General features: G+C 37.7%; 1 protein-coding gene across 2 annotated transcripts in view; it reads left to right on the top strand.

Annotated features, from left to right (window-relative positions):
• Positions 1–4,140: 4,140 nt before the first annotated feature.
• RGS22 (regulator of G protein signaling 22) overlaps positions 4,141–19,138 on the top strand; it is a 140,390-nt gene continuing 125,392 nt past the window's right edge. For both annotated transcript variants that reach the window (XM_017883365.1, XM_017883366.1), the window contains exons 1-4: positions 4,141–4,284; positions 11,653–11,738; positions 12,347–12,515; positions 16,580–16,709. In XM_017883365.1, coding sequence (XP_017738854.1) covers positions 4,234–4,284; positions 11,653–11,738; positions 12,347–12,515; positions 16,580–16,709 — 436 coding nt within the window. In that variant the 5' untranslated portion in view covers positions 4,141–4,233. The remainder of the gene's footprint in view (positions 4,285–11,652; positions 11,739–12,346; positions 12,516–16,579; positions 16,710–19,138) is intronic.

Below are 19,138 nucleotides of genomic sequence, written 5' to 3'. Positions count from 1 at the left end.
CCCTGGGGAGGCTCAGGCTGCACGGGAGCCCACTGCAGGGGGGAGCTCAGACATAGCGGGCTGCAGGTCCCCAGCCCTGCCCCGGGGGGAGGCAGCTAGTGCCCCGTGGGGAGGCAACTAGGGCCCCGGGAGAATTTGAGTGCAGTGCTGGGGGGCTGGCACTGCTGGGGGACCCTGTGCAAGCTCCGTAGCTGCTGGTCTAGGTGCTAAGCCCCTCACTGCCCTGAGCCTGTGGCACCTGCTGGCCGCTCGTGTGCAGAGCCCCTGAGCCCGCACCCGCCAGATCCCCTGAGCACCTCGCACAGCCCTGGTTCCCGCTCACGCCTCTCCCTCCACACCTCCCGGCAAGCAGAGGGAGGCAGCTCCATCCTCAACCAGCCCAGAGAGGGGCTCCCACGGTGCCCTGGCAGGCTGAAGGGCTCCTCAAGTGCTGCCAGAGTGGACACAGAGGCCGAGGAGGCACTGAGAGTGAGGGCTGCTAGCATGTTGTCACCTCTCAGTGCCACTGCACTCCTCTAGCCTGGCGACAGAGCAAGACTGTCTAAAAAAAAAAAAAGAGAAATTATGCGGTCAGTTCTAGGTTTAAAGCAGTTGCATAGTCATAACTCAGGAGTTCTGTTGTAAGCTCATTAGGGGACTTGCTGTAAAGCCACGAAGAGTTCATTTAGCCTTTCTCAGCTGCAGTTGTGCATTTTATGTTAAATATAAAAGTAATTGTTGGCTGGGCACAGTGGCTCACGCCTATAATCCCAGCACTTTGAGAGGCCAAGATGGGTGGATCACAAGGTCAAGACCGAGATTGAGACCATCCGGGCCAACATGGTGAAACCCCATCACTAGTAAAACTACAAAAATTAGCTGGGCATGGTGGTGTGTGCCTGTAGTCCCAGCTACTCAGGAGGTTGAGGCAAGAGAATCGCTTGAACCTAGGAGGCAGAGGTTGCAGTGAGCCGAGATCGCGCCACTGAGCTGAGACAGCGCCACTGCACTGCAGCCTGAGGACAAAGCGAGACTCAGTCTCAAAAAAACCCAAAAGTAATTGTTAACTACCTGCTTTAAATCCTGCCCTAGCCCCTGCGTGTGACGGGGCCAGTGTCCCATCCAGAGAGTTAGTAATTTTTACACAAAATCTGTTTGTGATGTGATAGCAGTAGCTCTGAGATAACAGCCAGCCTCCCCAGAGTGTGGTGATGGTTCTGCTTGTGGAATGTGAGCAGCCCACCACACCAGCTCATGAGCTGGAAAGCAACCATTATATCCTCCAGACAGCTGCAGAACCTTTCTAAAACACAAATTAGAAGTAACTATGTTACTTTCCTACTTAGGATGTTCATATGTCTCCCTGTTTCCTAGAGGGTTAAGATAAAGCCCATACTTCTTAAAATGGCATGCAAAGCCTTTCATGATCTGGTTATACTACGTTATCTACTTCAAGTCTTTCTTCTCTGTTCCTTAAACTATTCCAACTACGGCTATTCTTGTTCTAATCTGGCTGCGTAGAGTTACCCACATACACCATGTTACTTCATGCCTCTGTACCTTTACTAGTGGAACCAGAGTAGATAAGAGTATAGGCTTTGGAATCAAAACGCTTTGTTTGAATCCAAGCTACCCTAACTTCATAGGATTATTACTTAGCAGAGTCCTTGGCGTAGAGAAGTGGTCAGTACACACTAGTTTTGTCATATGTGAATAAACTTTATATGTAATAAAGAAACTTTATGTGTATTAAAGAAGAGGAAATGTTCTGTCTTTGGGACCAGAGAGACTTGTTTCCATAACCCTGATAGTCTAGCACTTTGTAGCTCTGAGTCCATGGACCATCACTTAGCCATCCCTACCATCAGTTTTTTGTGAAGAGCTATGTCAGGAATGTGGAAGTATTCAAGAGAGTGCTTTTAGAGTGTCCATCATGACCTTTAACCTAAGGGAATTAATGCAGGAATGGAAAACCAAATACCACATGTTCTCACTTATATGTGAGAGCTAAACATTGAGCACACATGGACACAAGGAAGGGAGCAATAGACCTACTATTGTAGGGGCCTACTTGAGGATGGAGAATGGAAGGAGGGTGAAGATTGAAAAACTACCTATTGAGTGTTATGCTGATTACCTGGGTGACAAAATTATCTGTACACCAAACCCCTGCAACATGCAATTTACCCATGTAACAAACCTGCGTATGTACCCCTTAAACCTAAAATAAAAGTTGGAAAGAAAAAAAATAAAATGTCCATCACATGCCTAGCATGTGATAGACATTCAGTAAATAGTCCTTATCATCTTCATTATTTCTGCCAACTATACCTTAACTGCCAACTATACCTTACTTACGACTAAGTAAGATTGATACTAGGGTCTTGGGGTATCAACAGTCCCTCCTAATTTTTTTACTTGAGCACTTTTTACTTGTTAGTAGGAAATGTTTTATTTATCCATTGAACTAACTAATTAACATTCTTTGCTTTGGATTATCACAGCTTTGTGTTCCTCTGGCTATACCAGGTCAGAGGGTAGGAGGCAAAAAAAAAAAAAGAAAGGAAAACAATAGAAGTCAAGCTTGTTCTCTTGTTCCATGTATACTCAGAACTAGAAGAAATGTTTTCCAGATGGTCTTTCACTTTACACAGCTTAATTTCTCCTACCCACATTAATATTTGGTGTCATTCTCTACCAAGTTTAATTAATTTCCTTTCTCCAACCAGATAAATCTGATCTGTGATATCAGCAGACTCTTTTTTCTCTTTAGTTTACTGATAGCATAGTTTAGGGATACTATTTATGTCATTTAGGTAAATGGTGCCTGTTTGAATCCCATGTTTGAAAGACAGATGCAGTGGGCAAATAATGAAGTATATCTATTGAAGAAACTTTATATGTAATTTATGGCTAATTCTTTCTTACTCATTGAGCAATACTTATCATTTTGGAAGGAACTCTTAGTCCTAAGGCTTTTGAGACTGTGGACTGATATTCATCTTGAACTGTATCATCCATGTACTTTAATTCCTCAGAAGGGGAGACAGTCAGACCTTAGAGATGTGATATTATGTGACATTAAAATTTAAATATATATATACACATGCTTCTAGTTCCAATTTTACTATGAAATTCTGCCACTTATTAAATTATGACTATAATATATCTAGCAATCCCGTAGTAAAATTTGAATTAATGTTCTACTTAGAACACTTACTGATCCAAGGGGAAGAGTTTGATGTCTTCTACCACTCGCCTAAGCATGTATAAGTTAATCTACATGAATAGTCAGTTCACTGAAGGTACCCTAAAATAAACAAATATTCTGAAAAAGGGACCTGATTCAAGATTCGGAGGACAAATGGGAAAAGACATGGCCAGTTCACCATTTACTTCTTACGGAAGTGGAGGCCTCAAAGATGTTCAGTGATTTACCTAGAGTCACAGAGCTACTTATTGGCAAACTGGCATTCAAACTCAAGACTCCTGACTATTGTATATCAACTGACTGGCTTTAAATAAAAGTTGGCAGCATTTAGAATTACTGATAAAAACCTCAGAAATGTTATTTTCTTCTCTCTTTTCTGTCACAGTGCGAAGGATGGTGTTGAAACAGTCTTAACTGAAGAGCATATACTTAAATTTGTCCTTTTGGACAAGGGAGATTGTTAGCCTTCATGGCTCCTAAGGATGAAAGACAGTGGGAGCATTATTTCTTCCTTTACTCATTCTTCCCTAGTGATCCACCCCCTTCTAAGAGAATAACATTGCTTTGTAAGCCAGGTATATATTTCTGTCCAGTTTCAAATAATCACAGAGGTAAGATTTTCATACAAAGAGAATTTCTGCCATAGCATACCCTGACAGTTACTCGTGGCATAAGTGCATTGGCAAGGAAGAGTTCAGTGGGTTCCCTGACCTCTACCCAAGGGATGTCCTAGGTCCTAAAAAGGAAGAGAGAATGATTAAAAACACAAAACTCTGAGGTATGCATGCATGTATGTAAACCACAAGTCTTCTTAGAGACCGTGAGTTTACAGGTTTAAAAAATGTTTTAATTTCCACAACTTTATATTGCAGACCTTTTCGGAGGCAATTAGATTTAATGCAGATTATGGAGTTTTTGAAGTAGTTAATGATGCTCCACAACTTCTGGAAAAACAACTGAAAAAAATTCTACAAAACCAGCAACCTCGAAATCCCATTTATGATGTTGTAAGGAAAGGAAAGAATGAGGTTAAACCTGTTCAAATGAATGACTCCGATGAAAATGAGACCATTAATGTCAACTACAATATTATGGTAAGAAAGTATACTGTTTTATCTTGTTAGATAGATAAAGCATTTGGTGAAATCAATATGAGTTTCCTTAGGCTTCCCTTTTTGAAGTGTGGCTACATTTATTAACCTGTGTTGTACGTACACATAGTATTTGTTAAGCACTTTTCAAATCCAATGGCCAGTTTAGCAGTTTTGTTGATGTTCACTTATCAATTTGAGAAGATTCATGTAATTTACCTTGAATATTTGAATATTAGATTAGTTTTGAGTCTTGTAAATATAAGTATCCTTTATAATTTTGATGCATGGTGGAAAATGTGGATATATAGGCAATGTATTTCATTTGGGTTTTGAACCAATCCTCTCAAGGCAGTTGGGAATTGAGACTTCTGACCCTCAAGTTGCACTGTGTGGCTCTGACCTCCCTGGCCTGAAATTTCATTTTCAGCTTCTAGATTGTGTCTCCCTAGCATGAGGTCAGAAAACCTGCGTTCTAATATTGGCTCCTCTGCTTACTGACTCTGTGTACAAGTCACTTTGATGAGTCTGATTTTCATCATCTGTCAAATGAGGCCTTTACTACCTACTACTTAGGTTTCTTGCATGGATGAAATGAAAATAATAATGAATGTTTAACAATACTATTTCACAGTGATTCAAAATGTCTAGTATAAATAGGCTGAAGTATGTCTAACATTTAAGACATAGATTTACTCTAGCCTGAAAGTTCTTCAATTCTTCTGTTACTGAATGGAAATAATTTCTATCTTTAACTGTCATCAAAAGTTAGTTTAAAAATTTTTTACTAGGTGGGACAATATTTATTGTTTTATTCACTTCCTTCAGTGAATAGAAATTTTTCATTGTATGGAGGTCTTTATGACCTATTTATTTATTGTTAAAAGCTATTTAGTAGCTTCTTGAGTTATGTGCTTTGACACAAGTTTCTCAGAAAGATTTGGATGATCTTATTTGATATATTTGAAGCTAGACTGATTAAGCATGTCTATTATAAAACTAGGGCAGCAATTTAGAAGTTTTTAAAAAGAGGCATGAGTAATGAAAACAGGCTAGCTGCGATGGCTCACAGCTATAATCCCAGCACTTTGGGAAGCCAACACAGGTGGATTGCCTGAGCTCAGCAATTAGAGACCAGCCTGGGCAACATGGCAAAACCCTATCTCTACAAAAAATACAAAAATCAGCCAGGCATGGTGGCATGTACCTGTAGTCCCAGCTACCCGGGAGGCTGAGGTAGGAGGATCACCTGAGCTTGGGAGGTTAAGGCTGCAGTGAGCTGTGATCACACCACTGCATTCCAGTCTAGACAACAGAGTGAGACCCTGTCTCAAAAATATACTAAAAATAAATAAAAATAAAACAGTAGTGGAGATCAAAGGAATTGAAAAGTACTAAATGAAAAGCAGACAGAAAATGAGGAAAAAACAAGCAAAGGATATAGGGGACACATAAAGAATAAAACAACTAGGAAAATGGTAGTAGTGATTTTAAACCACATCAATAATTAATATCACCTTAATAATATAATTAATATATATGATTAATAATATAATTAATCATATTGAGTTGTCATGATGTGTCATTCCTTTGATTCCAGAGCCTTGGGAGGCTGAGGCAGGAGGATCACTTGAGCCCAGGAGTTTGAGGCTGCAGTAAGCTATGATGGTGCCACTGCACTCCAGCCTGGGTGACAGAGTGAGGCCTCATCTCTAAAAATAATGATAATAATAATATACACCAATAATTACATGAAATTTAATGGCCTAAGCACCCCAAGTAAAAGCCAGAGTCAGGGATGATTTTTTTAAAAATTGTGATTATTTGCTGTCTACAAGAAACTAACCTTAAAAATAAGACATAAATAGTTTAGAAGTGAAAAGGATAGTAAAAGGTATACCATACAATTATGAATTAAAGGAAAGCTGGAGTGACTATATTGATATCTGGCAAAGCAGCCCTCAGAACAAGGAATCTTACCATGGATAAAGAGGAACATTACATAATGATAAAGGAGGGGAGGGTCAATTCACCAAGAAAGCTTAACAACTCACAATATGTATGCATCTAACAACAGAGGTTCAGAATACATGATGCAAGAGCTGATAGAACTGAAAGAAGAAATAGATAAATTTATAGTTATAGTTGGAGACTAAAGCACTACTCTCAGTAACTGATAGAAAAGATAGAAAATCAGTAAGGAGATGGAAGTTCTGAAAAACACTAACAACCAAGTAAATCTAATTGATCTTTACAGAGCACTTTATCCCACAACAGTGGATGTTTATCCCACAACATTTTTTTCTCTAGTGCACTGGGAATATTTACCAAAATAGACCATATTTTGGGCCATAAAATAAATTTCAGCAAACTTAAAAGATTTGAAATCTTGCCAACTGTGTTCTCAGACCACTTCAGAATTAAACTATAAATCGGTAACAAAATCCTTAAATACTTAATTGCATAACATACTCCTAAATAATTAATAGGTCAAAGACTAAGTCCCAAGGGGAATTAAAAATTATGTTGAATTGAATAAAAACTAAAGCATAACATATCAAAATTTGTGGGATGCAACTAAATTAGTCTTTACAGGGAAATTTGTACCATTAAGTGCTTGTAATAGAGAAGACTAAATAAATCTACGATCTACTTTTCACTATGAGAAACTAGAAAAATTAAGTTAAAATTAAACCAAAAGTAAAGAAATAAAGAACAGAATCAATGAAATTGAAAACAGAAAAACAAGAGAGAAAAATCAATGAAAATAAAGCCTTGTTTTTTGAAAAAATCAACGAAATTGGTAAACTTTTAGCCAGAATGCTGAAGCAAAAGAGAGAGAAGATATACATGCCCAATATCAGAAATGAAAGAGGGGATGTCATTACAAATTTTACAGACAGTTAAAAAAAAAAAGAGAGAATTTGCAAACAATTTTATGTCTATAAGCTCATGACATTTAAATGAAATAGGCTTTTTTTTTTTTTTTTTTTTCTTTGAGACAGGGTCTCATTCTGATGCCCAGGCTAGAGTGCAGTGGGATGATCTCAGCTCATGGCAATCTCTGCCTCCCAGGTTCAAGCGATTGTCCTGCCTCAGCCTTCCAGGTAGCTGGGATTATAGGCATATGCCAATATGCACAGATAATTTTTCTATTTTTAGTAGAGATGGGGTTTCGCCATGTTGGCCAGGCTGCTCTTGAACTCCTGGCCTCAAGTGATCCACCTACCTCGGCCTCCCAAAGTGCTGGGATTACAGGCATGAACCACTGCACCTGGCCCACATATTTCTTAAAAGACACAAATTATCGATGGTCACTGAAGGGGATATAGATAATCTGAGTAGTCCTACATCTATTACAGAAGTTGGATTCACAGTTTAAAGTCTTTCCACAAAGACAACTCCAGGCCCAGATGACTTCACTGTTTAATTCTATCAAACACTTAGAAGTGAAGTAACCTTAAATTTTAAAACTTATACAAAAAACAAAAGAAATCAATTTTAATTCATTTTGTGAGATGAGCATTACACTGATGCCAAAACTAAATGAAGGAATTTGAAGGAAAAGAAAAACTTACAACTTAACATCACTCATGAACACAGACCACAAAAATCCTCAAAAAATAAGCAAATTAAATCCAACAATGCAAAAAAGATAATTCGATTTAAGAAGATAATACAGGTGTAAATCTTTATAACCTTGGATTATGCATTGGTTTTGTTAGATATAACATCAAATGCACAAGGAAAAAAAGATAAATCAAAACTTTCATGCTCTAAAGGACACTACCAAGAAAGTAAAAAGACAACCCACAGAATGAGAGCAAATATTTGCAAATCATATATTTTATAAAGATGTGTATCTAAACTATAAAATAACTCTTAGAACTCAAAATAAAAGACAAATAACCCAATTTAAAATGTGCAAAAGGTTTAGAATAGACATTTCTCCAAATAAGATAAACAATAAGCACATGAAAAGATTTTCAACATCATTAGTCATAAGGGAAATGGAATCAAAATCACAATGGGACACTACTTCACACCCAACAGTATGACTATGATTTTAAAAAAGGCAAATAATAACAAATGTTTGTGAGGATTTGAAGTGATTAGAACCTTCATACACTGCTGGTGCAATTGTAAGAAGGTACAGCTACTTTGGAAAATATTAGGCAGTTCTTTAGAGCTTAGCCCAAGAGTTATCAAATTACCCAGAAATGCCACTTCTAGGTATATACTCAAGAGTATTGAATACATATGTTCACACAAAAACTTATATACAAATGTTCATAGCAGCATCATTCATAATAGCCAAAAAGTGGAAGCAACTCAAAAGTCCATTCTCATTGGTGAGAATTCCATTTTGGAAAACATTTTGGCACGTCTTTCCAAGTTAAACATATACCATACCACCTATAGTCCATTTGTGTTGCTATAAAGGAATATTCAAAATTGGGCAATTTATAAAGAAAGAGGTTTATTTGGCTCATGGTTCTGCAGACTGTATAAGAAGCATGGCACTAGCATCTGCTTCTGGTGAGGGCCTCAGGAAGCTCCCACTCATGGTGGAAGACAAAGAGTTCCATATCACATGGCAAGAGAGGTAGCAAGGGAGGGATTGAGGAGGCATCAGTCTCTTTAAACAACCACGTCTCATGTGAACTAACAAAGTGAGAACTCACTTATTACCATGGGGAGGACACCAAGACATTCATGAGGGATTCGCTCCCATGACCACGACATCTCTCCCATGAGGCCCTACCTCCAGCATTGGGGATCACATTCAGTACGAGATTTGGAGGAGGCAAATATCCATACCATATCACTGCCTATCTATCCTACCCCTGAGTATTACCCAAAAGAAATGAAAAGTTATACTCACAGAAAAACCTGCATGTAAATGTCTACAGTTAGCTTTATTCATGATCACAAAAGCTGGAAGTTTTCCAGATTACTTTAACTGGTGAATGGATAAAGAAACTGTAGTATGTACATACAGTGGAATATTACTTAGCAACAAAAAAGAATGATTTATACATGAAAGAACATAGATACATCTTAAATGCTTTATGCTGAATGAAAGACACTAGAATCGAAAGTACATACTATATTGATTCCATTTATATGACATTCTGGAAAAGGCAAAACTGTGGAACAGATCAGTGGTTGTCAGAGCCTAGGGTTGGAGGGAGTTGCTGACTACAAAGTGGCATGAGGAAATTTGGAGAGTGTTGGAACTTTTCTGTGTCTTGATTGTAGTCCTGGTTACATGATTATATGCATTTGTCAAAACTTGCAGAACTGTATTAAAAAGGGTGGATTTCACTGTATGTAATTTATACCTCAATAAATCTAACCAATAAGATCTACTGGCTGATAGCCATGCTTTATTTGTTTGCCTTGTACATCTAAATATAATTTTTTATTAATCCAATTCTGTAGGCACTTTAAACAGCTTGCGTATGGCTATTTGGAAATAGTTCTGTATTGATTTACCTAAAGTCATCTTCCTTTAACATTCTGGTCATCCCTTTCTGTTTCTTAACCAACTTACAGAAATTTTTTTAAGGTTTAAATAATTTAACCTTAGATTCTTTTTGTGTTTCTTATAAGTATTTGTTAAGTTATTTTATGGTTGATCAGGATTGTCTTGTATGTTTTTTGTCTTTATATTTAGTTACTTTTTAAAACCACGAAGAGTTTTGTTTTCAGCTTGGCTAAAGACTTTTCTTCAATTTTGATTTTATTCTTTTAAAACTTTTTTATTCATTTTATTTTAGGTCAAATAGGTACAAAAACACTCAAAAGAGGATGGATTATAGGTAAACTGTTTACTAGCTGAATATTCAGCAAATTGGTTTTGAATGAACTGACTACTTTGACAACCTTATAGAATTCTTTAAGGGTTCATGTGGATCTTTATATGTAGTTTGGTATCTTTCTGTGATACATTGAATGTAGCGCTAATGGGAGTTCAGAAGTCCTGCATGGTTGTCAGTGTGTAGCCTATGCAGAGTCTTTCTAAGATCCAAATGTCCTTCAGATCTCACTGATAAGCAGTGAGACTGTCAACAAGGTACTGCTGATTAGGTGCATGGTTTTCTTCTATTCTTTCATTATGCAGAAGATAGTGTTTGGTGAAGGCAAATGAATGTGGTTTTTTTGCTGAATAGAAGAAAACTATTTGATGTTCCAATCCTGAATGCCTAAAGACTTCTGCACGTATCAGCAATGATGAGCACACATCACCCTCATGAGCATCAGCACATTAGATGTCAGCAACACTACTATAGGGACATTCAGTTTCCTCACTAGAGTTAGTAATGGTCTATGTGTTAACTCTTATGCAATATCATAGCAAAACTATCACCTTAGATTGTCCATGGAAGCCACATAAATGCAAACACATTTACCTCACTGAGATTGTTTTATTTATTAGTAACATGCTTTGTGTCTAAGGTACTGATATTATTTAGAATTCTGGAAAAAGTGAATACAAGAAAAAGTAGAATCAACAGTAAGTATTTTAGGATGAACAACAGTAACCCTTCAGTAATTCTGTATTGCTCTCACAACCTCAAGATAAAATCTATACTCCTTAATGTTATTTAAAACGCTATTTGCAGTCATGACCCTGCCTACTTCTCCAACCTTTCTCTCTCCATCCCTTAAAAGATCTCATCCTGTGACCTAATACTGCCACACTTGTGGTTTGTCTCCTCTTTTGCTTCCCTGCTCAACCTAGCTAGCCTTGCTTCGGGTCAAAGAGTGAAGTGCGAGTTCTATGGGAAACCTCTCCTGAGTTAAATGTCTCTGTGGTCTCCCACAGAAGCCTACACTGTGGCATTTGTAACACTCTACTATCATTATTAACTTTTTTTATCTGTAAGAGAGTGCCTGGAGATGTTAAACAGTTAAAACATTTTTTTAAACTTGATGAACAAGGGGCCTGCAGTGACCTTGGTGGCCTTACCAAGTTTTCTTGGTGGTTCTTTTTCTGTTTGTGATTATTTTTAACCCATTTTATGACTGAAAATACTGAGATTCATTGGCTTTTTTTTTTCCTCATTCTCCCTCCTTCAACAAGTTACTTTACTTCTCTGGATTCGATTTGTTAATCTGTAAAAATTGAGGCATTATATATTTGATATAGAATTGTTAAGAGAATTAAAAACGTACCAGAGGCAAGAAGTGCGTCACATTCGTGGCTCAGGTTTATTGATCTCTCTAGTGGAAATAGAAGACCTAGGGGTAGAGCTCCTGCTGACAGCTGGAGGTCATTATTGCTCTCATGATTAAGCGTTAATCATCTCCTAAAAGTGATTTTCTTTGACCTTCTTTTCCTTTTCTTTTCTTTTCTTCTCATAGTGTCTCAGTCGTGAAGAAGGTATTAAGTGGATCAAAAAAGAAAGACTTCCAGCATTTCTGGAAAGTGATTGCTACTTTGAATACAGGTACTATAGTCCCATCAATATATGTATTTTTAAATACATATGTATTAGCCTCCCAATTAGCTAGGACTACAGCTGTGTGCCATCATGTGTGGCAAATCTTTTAAATTCTTTGTAGAGTCAGGGTCTTGCTGTATTGCCCAGGCTGGTCTTGAACTCCTGGCTTCAAGAGAGCCTCCTGCCTTGGCCTCCTAAAACCTGGGATTACAGGCGTGAGCCTCTCCAACCAGTCATATTTTAAAAATTATCTATTGGTGATAATGGTATTTAGGTGCAGGATGTTTAACAATGAAAACTAGTGTGACACGAAAAACATAGAACGCCATAGTCCAGAACCAAGTTTTCCTTTATGTTCCCTGACTTTTAACATGTAAGAACCTAAAATTTGACCTCTGAACAAACATTTTTAAATCAAAATCAGTTAAAATGAATAATTCTTAACTAATTAGTGGTTTTATGAATAAGCTATTAATTTTAGCAGAGCCAAAGAAAATCATCATTAAGTGAGGAGAGGAGATTGGCTTGAATACATAAAATAAAATTTTAGGTTTTTCCCTGAATTCTGCTATATTTGAAACTTGTTTTAAATTTGTATGATTCCTAAAATGCAGGTTAGCCAAATTGGTCTCACAAGTAAGATGGAGCAAGTCCGGCATGAATTTCACAGTACGATCAAATTTTTCTCCCTGGATCGTGAAAAAACCACCCAGTCTACCACCTCCTGCCACTGAAGAAGATAATCTTGTAATTATGAAAAAGTTCTATGTATCACTTGGTGAGGTAAAAGTATGAGTATTTTTTCATGACTTAGCGCTTCATTAAAACTTCTGATTTATTTTTTATTTTATACATATATTTTTTTGAGACAGGATCGCACTCTGTCACTCAGGCTGGAGTGCAGTGGCATGATCATGGCTCACTGCAGCCTCCACCTCCCAGGCTCAGGTGATCCTCCCATCTCAGCCTCCTGAGTAGCTGGGACTACAGGCATGCACCACCACAACCAGCTAACTTTTTTTTTGCATTTTTTGTAGAGATGGGGTTTTACCATGTAGCTCAGGCTGGTCTTGAACTCTTGGACTCAAGGAATCCACTCACCTCTACCTCCCCAAGTGCTGGGATTACAGGCGTAAGCTACCACATCTGGCTGTAACTTCTCATTTTAAGGCATTTGTATTACCTGAACAGAAAAAATGATTTCAAATACATGTAAAGCAGATTTAGCAATAATTCTTATAGATTTATGCTAACTAATTTGCTCTGCTCTCTTTAATTTGAAATGTAGTTAGAAATATTATCCTCATGTGTCTGAAGAGACAAAGGCAAGGTTGAAGAACATGCAGTGTCACTTGGGAAGCAAGAGTAACTTGAATTATATCCATGGTTTCATTGTTCATTCCAAAATTGCTATGATTTGAATTCTATTACTTTTGTACAAAAAGATAAATTGAGTCTTTTCCTTCCTTTTCTCTAGGTTATTCCTTAGTAGTAAAATGTGTTATTGTAAGGTTGTTATCAAATAAATTTGTCATCCATGATTAGAGAAATGTGAGGGTGTATGAGAGCATTTGAAGAGATTTAACCTAGAATCAAGTATCCTTTTGGAGAGTCATAATGTAGTAAGAACTGTTGTTTGGTCTTTGGCCTCTAATTATTAGATCTTATATCTGGAACTATAATTCTAATACACAATTCTATACAAAATTAGGAATGGCAAATATGTAGCCCTTGTGCTGCTACTCCCTATGACAGACTTTGTTAATCAATTGTGGAAATTTTTCTGTTGAGCTAGGATTTGGCTCCAGATTCTTTACAACACAGTATTCTGGGTAGGCACTTCCTTTTTTTTTTTTTTTTTTTTTTTTTTCCGAAACCTTAAGGCTTACTTGCAAATAAGGCACTTTCAATTGATCAAAATTATCATACAAGAGGAAGCCTCTTTGCCTTCTGTGTTGGAATAGATAGGCTAAATTTACTTGAACTTTTTTTTCTTGTGTATCTCCTATTAATTTTGTAGTTCAGCATTTCTATCAGCAGTATTTGTCAAAAACATTTACAGTTATGCCAGTTCCATTATTTCCACTGAATAATGCCAGTGGTGTATTTAAGGCACATTTTTCTTCTCTCTTATACTGATTTTAAGTATTTTTTTCTTTCTTTCCTTTTTTTTTTTTTTGAGACAGAGTCTCACTTTGTCACCCATGCTGGAGTGCAGTGGTACAATCTCAGCTCACTGCAGCCTTGACTTCCCAAGGTTCAAGGGATCCTTCTGCCTCAGCACCCACAAGTAGCTGGGACTACAGGCATATGCCACCACGCCCTGCTAATTTTTGTGTATTTTTTGTAGAGACAGGGTTTTGCCATGTTGCCGAGGCTGGTCTTGAACTGCTAAGCTCCAGCAATTCATCCACCTCAGCCTACCAAAGAGTTGGTATTACAGGCGTGAGCCACTATGCCTGGCCATATTTTTTCCCTTAATTTATATACTATAGAAATGTTGGAAATGTCCTAAAAAATATGTACTCAAGGTCAATAAACATGTAAAGGGAAGAATCAATCTAGGGGAATAAGTTCTGATTTGCTATATGTGAATTTAATTAAATATAAGGGAGTTAAAATCCAAACTAGTTTACTTTTGCTATTTTCTGAGATGAAAAAACTCATTTGTATTCACTTAAGTAAACTTTAACACTATATATATATATATATATATACAATTTTTTTTGAGACAGGGTCTCACTGTGTTGCCCAGGCTGGAGTGGAAAGATGCAATCATGGCTCATTGCAGCTTCAACCTCCCTGGCTCAAGCAATTCTCCCACCTCAGCCTCCCAGGTTGGACTACAAGAGTACATCACCATTTCTGGCTAATTTTTAAAAAAATATTTGTAGAGACAGGGTCTATGTTGCCCAGATTGGTCTTGAACTCCTGGGTTCAAGCAATCCTCCAACCTCAGCCTTCCAAAGTGCTAGGATTATAGACATGAGCCACCACACAGCCACTTTAACTATATATTACCATTTTTCAATCGCCTTTGAATTTTGCAGATTCAGAGTTCTTGGATGTTTACATTATTTATGTCATGACTATACATAGGGATTAATCTTCATGATAATTGGTAATATTTCTTTGAGCCTTAAGTTATACCATCTAAAAAACAACTGACCCATCTCTTAAAAGTATAGGCCAGGTGCGGTGGCTCACGCCTGTAATCCCAACACTTTGGGAGGCTGAGGTGAGCGGATCATGAGGTCAGGAGTTCCAGACCAGCCTGACCAACATGGTGAAACCTCATCTCTACTAAAAATACAAAAATTAGCCAGGCATGGTGGTGGGTGCCTGTAATCCCAGCTACTCGGGAGGCTGAGATGGGAGAATTGTTTGAACCTGGGAGGCAGAGGTTGCAGTGAGCTGAGATTACACCATTGAACTCCAGCCTGGGTGACAGAATGAGACTCTGTCTCCACCTCCCCCCCCAAAAAATATATAAAGTGGAATAATTATGTTAAAGATGTTAAAGTCTGACTGATGACTTCTTTCTCTCCTGTGTTCTACTCCCTCATTCTTTTGTTGCAGTTGAAATAGCAAGGACCTTGTATGTTGGTCTCTCTCAATTCCTTGAACGTTTCTTAATTATTTTGGCCTCCTGCTTAGGCTATTGCTTAGGATAAAGTAGTCACTCGATAATTATATGTTAGGTAAACATATAATTATATGTTAGATGAACATATAATTACTAATAAATAACTTGATTTTAAAGGGAAAAGGGAACAAAAGTGAGTTAGTCTTTGAAAGCTTTTAGCACCTGGGAAACCTCACCTCTAAGAGGGATGGTGACTGCATAGCTGCCACCTCTTATTTCTCTGTCTTGCTTTGGTCTTCTTATGTGGCTTGACTTGCCATGTTAATTCTGCATAATAGATAGGGAGTAATTTTTCTTCCATTTGTGGTACCTATTCTCCAAGTGTTTCTTAGGCTAAGTGCTGACCAACCAGCTGATTCAGTTGGATAAATGAGAAATGAGAGGAATGCTGAACACTCCCTTCTCTGTTCTGATTGAATAACTTGGATTCTCTAGTAAAAATAAAATAAGACATTACAGAGAGAGGCAGGCAGAGGAATCTTCCCAGGAAGGCTAGGATAGGAGCTTCTTAGGGCTGGGGTTCTAGAAGCTAAGGATCAACTTCAGAATTGAATTGGCTAGTTCAGGGGTACACAAAGGAGAGGAAAAATGGAATGCTGCAGTTAGGGACAGATAGAGTTAGGAATCAGTGTGCAAAAAGCATTCAATCTAAGCAAACCTGTGAAAACTGAGTCTAATGCAAAGGGGCAGCTGAGTTTGGAGAGGTTCCAGTGGCACTAAGAATAGTGTCTCTGTCATACTGGGGGAGCAGTTGCTAAAAACACTGAGCCAGGTGAGACAGAATAGGGGACCTGAAGTAATTGGGAAGGTTGTAAAGGGGAGCAGCTAGCAAAAGGATTGATGGGTCTGATGACTGCCAAGTTGAAGTCAGATAGCATGAATTTATAGTGAATCCAGGAAGTAGGGTTTCATGCCTTTGGTCAACAATAGCCTGAGAGTGAGAGTGGAGAATTTATAAGTATTGGACACATATTTTCCTTTGGTTATCAAATACAAAAAAAAAAATCTGGATTGAAATTTCCTTCCGATTCCTCTTAGCTAATGAATTTTTTGAGTATAATTTTATTTTCCTTCATGAGATAATTTTCACTTTACATATTGTACTGTGCAAGTTGAATATTATTATAATGATTTTTCCAGGTTTGTGATCAGAGCAATACTGCTAATCATATGTTAAACTAATATGCTCCCTTCTTCCTAGGCTTCCTATGCTCAAACAAAAGATTGGTTTGCATTAGCAAAACAAAGTCAGCAAACAGTATCAACCTTTTCGTTACCCTGTTGTGTACCCTACAACAAACTTAAATCACCAGCTATTTCATCTGTTTCTGGTAAGCAGAAAAGGACAAGAATGACTTTAGAACTTCTCTTTAAGTTTTGTTTGTTTGTTCTAATTTTACAGTGCAGTACTTAGTGGTTGGGGAGAAAAAATTATCCACATACCCTTTGCTTCACTCCACTTCCTGTGTTTTTTGAGAGACAACTTTGTATAGTGAAAAGGAGATGGGTTTAGAATGCAACTCTGATATTTATTCGCTGTGTGATGTTTGATGAGTTTTTCCACTTTTTGGAGCCTTACCTTTTCTCATCTGTAAGATTAGAATAATGATATATACTAAATGTATAGAAAATGCCTGGTACCTAATATGCAGTCAATTAGTGTCATTATTTCTTATCATAGTTTACAAATTCTTGTTAAGTCTTTGCAATAAAGTGGATACAACATTTTTCTCTTCCTAAAAAAAAAAATAGTTATTGATGGGAATTGAGTTTCCCTTCTGTTTTAAGTTCAGATTATTTTCACCTTAAAAGCAGATAAATTTCTACTGTGGGGAGCTTTGTGGCTATACTGACTTTTCATAAAAATAAAAGGAATCTTCCAGAAATGGGAGTTATTAGAGAAAAAAACTTAGGTGTGATGACTCAGGAGAAGAACTCAGGAATTCACTTACAGTTCCTAACTAATCTCTTTAAGAAATATACGCAGACTCTGGGGAAGTTAAATCTGGATTCCCTAGAATTGAACCTGAGTCTAGGTAAAGAAGAAAATAATCTCCCCAATTGAAAATAGTTGGATTCATAGGCTTCTTGTTGTTTTCCTAAAATATTGAAGTAGATAATTAGAGATAAAAATAGTATACAGGAAGAGAAGGATGGCAGGAGATGGTGAGCTGGAATGCCTGCTTCGCTCTCTGTGACATCCTCCCTTCAGTTCCATGGGATTGAGTGTACGTCCAGCATCCTCTCACAAAGTCTAATCTCTCAATATTGGGGAATTTATTAGCAACAGAAATTGTAATGAAATGTTTCCAGTTCATTGAGATTTGAACTGTGGTAACTGAGAAAATGGTCATTGAGAATGGGGCATGGATGACAACAGTTAGCTGATCTGTGGCAATTCAAGGGGTAGATTTACTATGTGAAATAAAGCACTAACATCAGACATGTCACTGATTTTTGAAAGAGAAAATAGGAGCTAAATACTATATCTTTAGAAAAAGCATACAAATAATCCTTTTGTAAACCTTCGTGAGTATCTCGTGCCATTTTGTATCTCGTGCCATTTTGTAACTTTAATGATAAACTGTAAGTTTGATAGTAATTGAATCTTTTTTTTCTTTTTTTTTTCTTTTTTTTTTTAGACGGAGTCTCACTCTGTCGCCCAGGCTGGAGTGCAGTGGCCAGATCTCAGGTCACTGCAAGCTCCGCCTCCCGGGTTCACGCCATTCTCCTGCCTCAGCCTCCCGAGTAGCTGGGACTACAGGCGCCCGCCACCTCGCCCGGCTAATTTTTTGTATTTTTTAGTAAAGACGGGGTTTCACCGTGTTAGCCAGGATGGTCTCGATCTCCTGACCTTGTGATCCGCCCACCTCGGCCTCCCAAAGTGCTGGGATTACAGGCTTGAGCCACCGCGCCCGGCCAGTAATTGAATCTTTTAATGAAATGGTGAATTTTAAAACTTGCTATTATTGTCTCCAGTTCTGGTCTGTTCATATATGGTCTCAATCTATGGTAGTGAATTTTCTTTTATCATACAGCATGAAGTATCAAAGCACATATAATCATTTAGTATACATATTCTAATTCCTTAATAGATTTGGCACTTATATATTGACATTTATATATCAGTCTGGAATATTACATTTTAAAAGTACATAATGTATTTTCGAATATCTTCTGTGTGTTAGGGATGTCAGATATTTAGTCCATCTGCCACCATTCTTTTCTTCCAAATCCAGGGAAGACAAGGTTAATTCCCACTGGCATTTTTTTTCTACTGGTTCCAAACGTAGCCTCAGGATCCTTCTTTATTTTCGTTTTTGTTTCTTTTTTGTTCTTTCTTTTTTTTTCTTTTTCTTTCTCTTTTTTTTTTTTTTTTTTTTTTTTTTTTTTTTTTTTTTTTTTTTTTTTTTTTTTTTTTTTTTTTTTTTTTTTTTTTTTTTTTTTTTGAGACAGAGTCTTTCTCTATCGCCCAGGCTGGAGTGCAGTGGTGTGCTCCCAGCTCACTGCAATCTCTATCTCCTGGGTTCAAGCGATTCTTGTGCCTCAGCCTCCTGAGTAGCTGGGATTACTGTGCCACCATGCCTGGCTAATTTTTGTATTTTTAGTGGAGACGAGGTTTCACCATGTTGGCCAGGTTGGTCTGGAACTCCTGACCTCAAGTGATCTGCCCACCTCGGCCTCTCAAAGTACTGGGATGACAGGCATGAGCCACCGTGACTGGTCCAGAATCCTTCTTAAGACACTGGTCCATGCAGTC

Source organism: Rhinopithecus bieti, unplaced genomic scaffold (genome assembly GCF_001698545.2).
Source record: "Rhinopithecus bieti isolate Rb0 unplaced genomic scaffold, ASM169854v2 scaffold_14225, whole genome shotgun sequence".
NCBI classification, from domain to species: domain Eukaryota; kingdom Metazoa; phylum Chordata; class Mammalia; order Primates; family Cercopithecidae; genus Rhinopithecus; species Rhinopithecus bieti.
Note: the sequence above shows the minus strand (reverse complement) of the source record. Positions and strands in the feature narration are given on the sequence as shown.